At 27.4% G+C, this 12320-nt stretch overlaps 1 protein-coding gene across 1 annotated transcript in view; it reads left to right on the top strand.

Moving 5' to 3' along the window:
* Window positions 1-12320, top strand: part of rg (rugose) — a gene marked incomplete in the record, with an annotated part of 134311 nt that overhangs the window by 60395 nt on the left and 61596 nt on the right. The window contains 1 exon segment of the mRNA XM_067049779.1: window positions 552-633. Within this exon segment, the coding sequence (XP_066905880.1) occupies window positions 552-633 (82 nt within the window).

Genomic DNA, 12320 nt, shown 5'->3' with positions numbered 1-12320 from the left:
AGAAGGGGTACACAAATGATCCAAGTTTGGGAAACACTGATTTATATTATAATTACTAATGTACTATAAAAAAGGTAATGAGCTTATTATTCTTGATTTTCTAAAAATCATTTTTCATGTTGGTATTGTGTGTATTAGTACCAAATCTTAATCTTTAGCAATTGACATTTAAAAGATTCTTGCTCTTGTATTATCAATATTCTTATAATTAAAAAAAACAAAACTATAATAGTTTGTTGCTCTGTATGTATTCTACACAAGTGCCTTCATGTTTGTGCTGTAATAGTAACTATAGTTATGTAATAGTTACATTTTACATTGTTGCCAGTTGTAAACAACTGGCAACAATGGATGGACTAGAGTCCATCCTAATCATTCTAAAACAGTAGTAATTAAAATGTAAACTGTTGCCAAAGATTTTTTTAGAAATCAAGAAGTGAGTCTTTAATAATCATTGTACTTTTAGTTAATATATCTAATATTTTGAAATATTTAAATTTATATTCTTCCAATTAATTTCTATATTTATTGATTACGATTTGATGTTGTAGATTATGACTGAACACATTAGCCAGCAAATATTGTATACACGACATCCAGAACCAGAATCACATTTTCGGCTTGAAAATCCGAGTAAGTAGAAAATAAATTTTAATTAATAGTTTTATTATTGTTTATTTTTATATGTTTATTTACTGTGTGTGTTAGTTTGCACACATAAGTGTGCGTGAGTGTGTGTTTTGTGCCTATGGTTGATATCAACTATAATATGTAAGTATTAGGATATATAAATGCAAGTAAATTCAGTGTTGTTTTTTTCCCCTCTTTCCCATGGGATAATTTGTTTTTGTGAATTTAATAATTGTTTATTAAATAAAATAAAATGAAAATAAAATATATATTGATTTTTATTCCTGTTTTAAGTATTTATTTAAACACCTAGTACTGTTTTAAGTATAAAACCTTTTAATAACTTAAGGTTAAATTAACAAACAGGAGTTATGAATGATTGGTTACTTATAGATATTCAACCTTTGGTCTCTTGAAATTTTTATGCAGATTTTAATGGATAAGTTTTAAATTTTTTGACAACTAGACTTTCTTTAAATATGTTTTATAAGTTAAAGTAATACATAAATCTCTTACATTTCTTGGATATCTTCAAGAAAAAAATTGTGAATTTATATTAGATTAATCTATATTTACACAACCTTAAAAGCATTTATATGAACATTAATATTAAAATAACTTAATTTAGACTCCTATTGTCTTCTAACGAATACTTATTTGCGTTATAATCGTAAATAAATATAAAATATACAAGCAGTTGAAATATTTGGAGAAGTATTAGTTTAAAATTATATTTAATGGGAAAAAAAACTTGCATTTCTTAACATTATAATTTATTCTTTCATTGGTTACATTAGATCAAATTTCATTAATATTTTATATGACAGAAATCTTCATTATTTTACTGGTTTAAAATTTCAATAGTTTTTCTTTTCTTAAATAAACGAAGCTTCATAGTTGGCTTTATTATAAGAATTAATTTATTTCCATACTTGTTCCTTATTCTTATTCCTGTTTTATTTTCTGTTGACCTGTGATTTAAAGAAAAGAGAATAAATTAATATATTTATTGTAGCATTATTTGGTTGCAAAGCAGCTAGCCATTGCATCTCACTTGAGAGGTATTTACAGTTACTATGCTTCTAGGATCCTAAAGAAATATGTAATTTTTAACATGATGCATAAGAGGTTGTTGGGATTTGCTCTGTGTGTCATGTTGCAGATGATACCTTTCCTATGTACTGCAGTTTTTAAAGCTTTAGTTCTCTGTGAGTCCTGTTGGGGGCCAGTCAGATTCTTTGTTTCAGATTCTAACCCTTAAGCAATTGCTTTCTCATCTATAGTGGCAAACTTTCTATCTTTTCATTTAATTTAAAGATAGATGGTTTGTAAAATAAAAAATTAAGATTTTTCAAAGCACTTATTTTATATTTATAATAATAATAGCCTTTATTTATAGTTTTATAAACCAATATAACACACCTACAAGAAAAAGCACAACTAAAAAATGCAGTCTTTGAGGAAAATCAACTTAAATATATATAGAACTTATATTGAAATATTATAAAGCTTCTTTTAAAATTCAGATAAGTACTTACTGGTTTAAATACATACCTGAAATTTAAAAGAAGTTTTATACTATTTCAATATAAGTTTGAAAGTATTGATAGTTGATTTTTCTCAAATACTACACTTTTTTGGGTGATGTCACTTTACTTCCGGATGAGTAATAATTAATAATTTGCTAATAAAAATTTAATGTATTTATAATTAATTAATTACAAATATTTTATATTTAAATAAATTTACTTTTTCGTTAATTTCCACATAGATGAGAATTCATTACTGATTTCTGGTTGTTATGGTTATGATTTCCCATTTTACAATTTATAATTTATTAAGAGGTGATTTTCTCCTTGTTATTTTCTCTTCTTTCTTTGCTTTTTCCCGTATTTTAGTCCTTGTGAAAAAACAAGTTCAAAATTTCAAAACATGAACTTAAGATTTTACAGCATGATTCATGTTACAATAATATTGACTTATTTTTAATTTCAAAAACCATAAATAAAACAAAAAAAAATCACTGGTTGTTACTAGCACAAAGTTTTTTTTATAAAATTATACAAAAGCAATGGTTCAGTTGAAACAATTGTTATATTACAATTCTGAACTATTTTTTTTTTTAGTGGATATATTATAAATTCTGCCCTGAATTTATAAACAAATTACATTAATTTTCTCATCATTTTAATCAAAATTTGCATAGGATTTTGGATGCTTTTATTTATTTCTGATATAATCAATAAATCTGTTAATACAATTAGTGATTTTTGAAATATTACAATAGTTTAATTTAATTTAGATTTGAGAATAATGATTAATTGATTGATTACATAGTTATGGTGTGAGCAAATAAGGTGAAAATGTACAATGCACTTGGCCTGGCTCAAGAAGATATTTTGGTTAATTAATTGAAATTCAGTCTCATTATCTAATTATGAACTACTGACAAGCAGTAGAATACCTATTACATTTTCAAAAACTTATGCCCTTAAAAAAACATTATAGATTCATTTTTTAAAAAAATAATATTTAGTCTCATTGAGGATAAATTTAATGAATAGCATAGTCATACATAGGGTAGCCACAAATAAATTTTTATCCAATAAATGAATTACCAATGGGTCTGGGAGGGGAGTATACTATTTTTAGCCAAAACATACTATTCATGTATAAAATAATATCAATTAAACAAATAAAATAGCATTTTCATGCTATTTTATTTGTTTAATTGATACTAAAATAATATCAATTAAACAAAGATTATATTTTATACATATATTGAAGTTAAAACTGAATAACAAAGTCCACTTATACTTCAATCAAATTAAGTTACAGTTTGTGCGAAGTTTAATTAATTTCTTTCGCTTTAAGTTTCTTTGTCCCAAAAATATTTCTTTACTACTTATTGTTTTAAATATTTCTTGTTTTGGATAATAACTTTATTAAGTTTTTCCTAAGTAGAGTCAAAATTTATATAAACCATCAACATTGAACTAATGTTTTTTATTTGAAAACAAGATTTTTGAGCTAACCACAAGTTATCTATTAAAAAATGCTTTTTCTACTGGGGCACTCGTACCCAGGAGACACTTAGCAAATTCCAGAATTTTTAAAATAATGTCAAATCAGTATATCAGTACATCAATAAATCAATAGAGTTGTTAAAACTTGTTTGTAATAAGAATATAGTGCGAAGCTTCGGGGAATTTGTTTGGTTTTTTTTTTATAAAAAACTGAGACATTTTTTAAAGCCTTAGATAATGAGACTGTCCCATTCAAAATTAGACATTTGTCTCCGAAGACATGTGTGAAACTTAAGCAGAAAAATAAAGCTGATATTGATGGCTTTAGGAGTTGATCAAATGGCTGAAGGCATTTGACACACTCTTTTGCCGGTTAATGCACATGCAGGCATAAAATAAGAGCACAGATGTGTGATATATTGTAAGAGGAGACCTTTCAGCTAAGGTCATTACTGGCCAAGTGAAATTAGAAAGTACTGAATCATCTTCAAATTTCACATTAAAGCTAACTGAAGTGTAGCTCTTTGATATAAAATAAATTCTGGTGCTCTATGGCGGATCTCCTGGGTTGTTAGCTCAATTCTGCAAATCTTCTTATGACTTCAGCACCATATCACATGCTATATGTGACTTTGGTGTAGAATCAGTGACAGTACAAAAGCAATATCTCAGTAGTACAGAACTCAAGATAGCCGGCTTGCAGCTTTAAGTTTGAATTTATGGGATTAACATTGTAAGTAAATGCAAAAGAAGCATTAATCCTCCTGTCAACTTACAGAAACTAAGTACAACTTAATTGAAGATTTGAGAGGAAATCTAGCTAGAGGAGGTAATATCTATTAGATGTTTATTTCTTGCAAAAAAATTTTTTTAGTATAACTATGTTATATATATTCCATAATTTCCAAAGCTTTCTTTGAAATTTGTTCATTTTAAATTTCAAGATTTGTAATGTTATTTAATTTTAATTAATGTATATATTTCTATTAATTTACCTTAGCAACCTTCATTTTACTCTTTTTAAAGGTTTCTATTGTTTTAACACATAACAAAAATAGAAATATTTATTTTTCTCTTTCCTATTTGCAATTATTTCTTTATGTACGAGTTTCTCTAATTTTCTGAGGTGTTGGTTCTTTCTTCAATTTATTATTATTAAGAAGTTATGTTGGTTTAACTATGTGTGAGTGTTGTTTTCTTTTTCATTTGGAAATTACAATTCTTTTTTATAAATAATTTGTATTTGGGTCTAAGTTATTTTTATTTATTTGTCAGATGATTTGTCTGTTAATAGAGATTATTTTGTCTATTTGATTAGTTGGTTGCTGTTTTACATATAGTATATAGTATTAAAAAACATGAGAAATTGACTTTAGTCTTTGAAAAAAAAAAATGCAATTTAAATGTTTTTTATTTGCTAGCTTATAGTTATACTATTCATTAGTTCCTGTAATCCTTGTAGTCTTATTTGGTATGTGGATTCTGTCGGATTTTAAAAAATACAGAAAAAATAAAACCTTATTTCAAAAATAAAATGTTTCTGGTTTTACATAAAATTAAAATATAATATAGCATGCATTCCTCTTGAGCCATGGAGAGTTTATTTTTCTTTAATATTTTTGTGTCAAACCTGTAAATTTAGTTCATATTGTCATGAGAAAATTGCCTATTCATCAAATTTAATTTGAATGTATATATTTAGATACCATGTACCTATTATTTATTTTTTTAGTCTGTAATTTTTTACTTTCTCATCAGGCTTCTTTTTCTTTTTTTTTTAATCTCTGACTTCAAAATAGTATGAATCACATTTTTACAGTTGTAGAACAATTCAATTGAAATTATTACTATTTTCTGTATATAGTTCTAAATACATCTTCAATCTTGTATTTGCAATACTGCATTGATTTTTTAATTTTCTTTACTTATCAATTATTTTGTATCAGCTAATGGTAGCTATTTTTATTAAGTAATTGAAGGTTGCTTTGTTTGTAGAGCATTCCATGGCTATGTTCTGACCCCAATTTTTGAGTTATGTAAAACAGAAATATTTTCTAAAATAAAGGTTTTATTTTTTCTGTTTCAGGGTTACATCCAGACTTTAGTGACATACTGTTTTGCATCCTGAAATTGACTCTATCTCTGAATTTATTAATGGTTTTTAATCATGTGATATTGTGTATTGATATTATTAGAAAACATTATTGTTCCTTACTGTCTTCGGTTGGTGGAATAATTATGCTTGGCAAAGAAATGAATATAAAGTCTTAAATATTAAGTTAAAATTTAGTAATATCTAGTGATAATTATTACTATTGTTTTATCTTGTGATTTCTTTTTATAAGTGTTATGAAGGATCTGTGATATCTGATCTCATTATTGGTCATCTGTTGAATTCTAGTCATAATTTATATTGTTAAAGACTAAAGTACTTTAAACTGATCATATTTATTTTTTCTTGGCATATATAAATTTAAGTGTTGTTATTTTTTCTATGATCTACTATTTTAGATTGTAATTATTAATAAAATATATTTTGAGGCTATTTTGTATTGATAGAATAAAGATCCGTCCTTTGTGGCACCTCCTTCCTTCTATTAAACGTAATATTTTCTTTAAAACTACATGATTAATAAATAATAAGTCTTAATAATTCCCTGGTATAAAGTGTCAGCGTATTAAAGGTGTTCTTCCCTTAGTTTATGCTTTAACTCCTTTCATTTTATTTATCCTTAATCGTTACTTAGTGGAAGTTATTTTGCAGTAATTTATTTCATAGTAAGTTGTGAAGGAGCCTATTTTACTCACCTCCCAATTTTCTATTTACATAAACAAAAATCTCTTTCTTAATCACTTATTGTTATTAGAAATTTATTCAGGAAGTATAATTCATTTTCATCAAACATTTATTCATTATATGAGGTTCAGAAAACAATAACATTGTTGCTAGAAATTTAATTTCTAGTGCCTATTCAAATTTGTTTTATATAGGGAAATAATTGGATCACCATCTCCTGATTTTCTGTATATTATCCTCATTTCCTACATATCCAAAAACAAATTTTATTCTTAAAAGCACAAACTGGTGAAAGTTCTTGAAAGAGTTAGGTTCCTGAATAACCATAAATCCAACCACTAATGATTCAATATAAATTGACAATACTTTAATAAAATTAAGTGAACATATCAAAGAATCTGGTGTCATTTAACCCACAACATTCAAAAGGCTGACCTTACTACACAATCAACTTACTTTTCAAATTGAAAGCTTCTAATAAACAAAAAAAAAATAGATTTAAAAAAAAATCCATTGGACTTAAAATACACAGATCAAATTAGTTTCTTACGATCTGAATAATTATGTGAGAATAGTTCCATATTAGTAGTCGAAAAATGTCAATCAGACAACTTTTTTGAAATCATAGCCTGGATACAATAACATGCAAAAAAATCATTAGGCATTCATTAAACTATCACTATAAAATTTTTCCTTAAAATATAAAAACAGCTACGTCTACCTGGATAAAGAATAAAAAACTTAGATACTAGTTAAATATTTTCAAAAAACTTAAACTATCACTTAATCATTAGGCTCAAATCATCATTACCATGAAATTACAGTTCTCTGCAATATGTTCTTAATTACTTAAAAATTCCATTAACCAACAACTTCCCATTTATCTCCAAAAGAAACTAAAATCAAAAAAGCTCATGGTGGCAATTGTAATCCCTCATTGGTTATCAAAATTTCAAATAAAGACCTAGGTGACACTTGAAAAGTATACTCGTATGCTTAGCCAGATTTTAAAGTATCTAAGATAGTTTGGTATATTGGCCTGATTTATAAACTAATTACATTTAAATGCCTCCATACCTATCTAATAGACAATTTAAGTTCAAATTAATAAATCTACCTCCAATATATTTCCTATTACTGCAGATTTTTCGCAATGTTTTTGTCCATCCCTGAAGGTATTTAATCTGTTCATATTTTATTTTCCATTTCATCCTAAAGTAATGAGAGCCTTATATCCTGATGAAAGACCTCTGGTGAACATCTTCCTACCGAATAGACACAATAGTAAACCATTTACATCAAAACTTACAAAAATTAAATAAATATTTCCTAGCATGGAAATGAAAAACTAATCCAACCAAATTTTTTACAAAGCATTGACCACACATAAATAATCACATTTCTGTAAACTCGACCCTCATTTCATGGCCAAAATATTTTGATTTAACTCTGGGCAGATCGATCACTTTCACATAGCATACCAACAACAAGAAAAATAAAGAAAAGGTGTTCCCATATTTTAATTTAACAAATCCAAATTAAGCCCTTAAAATAAATTATTTCTGTATAAATTGGTCACTCAACCTCAGATCACTTATGCCTCACCTGTTTGCTAGATCAACATACTTAAAACTGAAAATGAATCAAAATTTATCTACGAGGTTAATCAGTGATTAACATCGCTGTACAAAAACTACTACCATGTTCCAGGACACCAACTCCCCTCAATATAATTTATCTTAACATAAATTGGTACCTATTTCAGGAAAACAATGTCTTCTGAAAATTTACTGATAAAAGAAATTGGATACAACAAACCCTCTCAATAGTCATAATTTGCTTTTATGAACTTCAGCATTTAGGAAATGGTCTCCTAAAATAGCTAATGAAACTTTTACACTGCATTAGTTGCATTAGATTTCTTTGGGATCCATTAAGGATTTATAATATACCTACACCAGTTTTAGTTGTTATCAAGCCAGTTTAGAAGTGTTTAAAGATCTTATAGGGATAATATTAATTTATTTATTTTTAAAGGTTTAAAATAGTTTTTTCCTGATTGTGTACAAATTCTATGATTCCTGTTCTTAATTCTTCCTATTAAATAGTTTTTCTTTTCAATGTTCTCTTTATATTAAATAAAATTTTTAAGTTAAATATATAATATTTAATTGGTATGCAATACTTTTATAAATTCTGAAAATTTACAACTTTCAAATATTGAACCCCAAATAAATTCTATTAGAAAAATAGCTAAATGTATTTCTTATAAAAACAACTCATATTATATGTTTTATTTAAAATTATTAAGTATAAAAATAAATATTACCTGTTATAGGAACATGGAATGTATGTCCATTTATCAAGGTATCCTTCTAATATATATATTGTGTGTGTATGTACACATCAATACCCTTTTCCTCTGTTTAATTATAAACTATTAAATTCAATTTCTCAGTTTATCAATTACTAAATATTGGCTTGTTTGTCTAAGAGTATTTTGGACCCTGAAGGATGAGGTTAACTTAAACACATATATAAAGGAGGCATATTGATTAATAAAATGACAAGAATAATAATATGATATCTTATTACCCGATAAATATTCCTTGGAACAGAACTGAAATAATAAAATAAAATACACCTTACTATATGAACTATTTATTAAACTATAAACAAATTAATTAAACACATAATTAATAGTTAATCCTTATTGTAACATCTCTTATGCATACACCTTCTATGCATATTAATATTTCTGAAATCTTTATATAAAATTTAAATAGTTAGAACTTATGACAATAATCTCTAATTGTAAATAAATTATTATGGTTTACATAAAACTCCAAATATCTTTTATAAATAACTAATTGTATAATTTAACTTTATAAATATTGTTTTTGTCTAATGTTCAATTTAACTATACTTATATATTGGCCATTAACTTAAATTCTCAATGTATTGGTGAACCGTTATTTTTTATTTCAGTATAATACTAAAATTATACTTAGTAACTCTTAATCCTCTTCTAATTACTTCGAACTTTTTTTTATTTATAGCTTAAACAATTGTAATTGTGATATAATCAATAATGCTACTTGCTGTATATGCTGCTGAGCATAATCTTGACCTGCAATCTCTATAGGAGGTTTGAGAGCTTGAGATTATGTTTGTTCCTGGTTCTGTGGAGGAGTGGTCTTGACCTGCCCACAGACCACTGAGGGTGAAGTGTGTCTTCTTTGATATTTTGGATTTTCTTTTTCTTTTTTTAATTTTCATTAGTCGAAATTCTATTAAAACTGTCCCTATTTCAATGGCCCCTCCTACCTTTTAATTAATTATCTTTATTGATGGTTGTAACAGACTTTTGCCTATTTGTTTTATTCTTAATCTTTGGAGGGCAAGGTCTGCAATTATCTCTTAGGTTGTTGTTAATACCTTCTGACTTCTTGGAATAACACCTAATGTATATTCTTTAATTCTTAATAGTTTAAATAGAACAACCTTACTTATAACTATTTATATCATCTTTATTATGATATAGCTAACGTTAATTGATTGTTGTTATTACATTGGTCATTGTCAGTTAGGTCTTATCATAATAATATATTAGCAATATAAGTATAAACCCCATCTAACCTAACTTATTTATATCACTATTAACAAGTATTACATATTTTGTAGGAAAATGCTCAGATACAGACATACTCATGCTTGGTATTATTTAAAACTTTAAATTTAATTTAGGCAGTTCTCAGTTTTTGCACATTTTTTTAAAAATTTAATTTTAAAATGTTTTAGTTTACAAAAAAACTTGATTTTCATAATTTCCATGCAGAATGATCATAGATTAAAATTATGAATGATATAGTGATTTACTTATGTTAATCTAGACAAATATTTTTAAAGAAAGAAAATACACTGATATCCGGCTGAACTTCTAGCCAAATACTTCATGCACCAATAGTTGCCTTTCTGTCAACCACTTTGTCTTCAAATCAGAATAATTATTTTATTTTACATATGTAAATAATATTTGAAGTAGTTGTATTTTTCTTTTTATCTGATTTTTTTTATCTTTTATGTGATCATGCTTTATATAAAATGTTGTTCTTATGCACCATTTATATAAAGTTCAAAGTATTCAGCAATGAAAGGTTCCTGAAAACAATTATGCCCACTAATGATGAGTGATTCTACAAATTTTAAACAAACAGCTAAAGCTATCACAGATATTGAACTAACTTGACCAAATCAGTGTGTTTTCAAAAAAATATCTGAAAGCACTGAAACACTTCCTTTGTACATATTGATAAGTAAATACTTTAAAACACAGTTTATGGTTGAGTTTTCGTTTTACATTTAACATGTGCAAGGACAAGTACCAATTATGTATAAAACCCTAAGGCTATCATAGAAAATTTCTCTTAATTACTTTAGTATTATTCTATAACAAATTTGTTTTTTTTTTGTTTTTTTTAGACTTCCTAATATTAATTATACATTTATAGTTAAATTGTTCAAATGCTTAATTTAATTTTTAACTGTAAAGGCCTTGGTGACTAGGTATATTAAAATGTTAGTATAGCATTCTCGAGTGTTTTAAATCTGTCCTGGTTGAAATTTGTTTTTTGGTCGGCCCATGGAATGAAATTTCAACATTCCCATTCTGGCTAGTATAAGTTGGTTACCTGTAGGATAATCTGTCTTTTTTGGCTAAGTTGGAGTACATAACTTTTTTTTTAATAATTTATTTATTGTTATTTACAACTGTATACATATATACAAATTAAGTAAATTTGCTGTAAGTGATATTATGACAAGATACAAACATTTGGAGAATCTACCCATTGATAGAACTCCAAAAACACTTCTAAAGGAGAAGATCTCAAGGCAATCTTCTTTTCAGGTGCCTAGGAGGGTTATTAGGTAGTGAAGGAGAAGCTAGGTTAGAAACGACTTGGTTTGGGTGGTTGGGAAGTTTATTATGGAAGGATTGGTATCTGGTTCTGGCAAAATCGGCAACATAGGGGACATTGAGGTCCTGATGGATGATTTGATTTGTGACAAAGTAAGGCATTAAGGATTTTACAAAGGATTTTGGAGTGTAAGGATTGGATTGGAGAGGAATTAGATGGGTTAGTGGAGCCCCATAGCTCAATTCCGTATGTCCAGATAGGCCTTATAATAGTCTATAGATCAGTCTTTTGTAATGGATTGGAAGTTTGGACCGTTTGTCTAGTAAATGTTGTAATAGTCGGAATCGATGAGCAGTTTCCTGTCTTTTCAGTCTTATATGAGAATTCCATGTTAGTCGTTTGTCCAGATTTAGTCCTAAGTAACGGATCTGCTCAACAGGAATAAGTGGGGTATTATTAAAAGATATTGTGGGGCAAGACGAAGGTAAATGTGATTTGGTGGGATTTATTGGAATTTATTTTAATCCTCCAGTTTTGGCACCATTCTTCAAGGGTGGTGATGAGGGATTGGAGGGATTGGGATACAATGGAAAGATCATTATTCACTGACAATAGGCATGTGTCATCGGCATACGTTGTGAGAATAGTGTTAGGATGGGTTGGGATGTCAGCTGTAGACACTGTATAATGGATAGGACCAAGGATACTACCCTGAGCTACACCAGCAGACTGAGGAAACAGGGATGAATCAGTGCTGTTGTGATTTACTTAAAATAACCTGTCTGAGAGATAAGAACGGATAATGAGATAATATGTAGGGGGTAGGAATTTACGGATCTTGTATAGCAGTCCTGGGTGCCAGACTCGATCAAAAGCCTGTTCTACATCAAGAAAGACTCCCGAGCAGTACATTCCGCGCTCCAATGAAGACGAGACTACATCAACCAC

This window comes from Halyomorpha halys, unplaced genomic scaffold, assembly GCF_000696795.3.
Source record: "Halyomorpha halys isolate HHAL.00 unplaced genomic scaffold, Hhal_1.1 Scaffold1342.1, whole genome shotgun sequence".
Taxonomy (NCBI): domain Eukaryota; kingdom Metazoa; phylum Arthropoda; class Insecta; order Hemiptera; family Pentatomidae; genus Halyomorpha; species Halyomorpha halys.
This window is presented reverse-complemented; position numbering and strand designations above follow the sequence as displayed.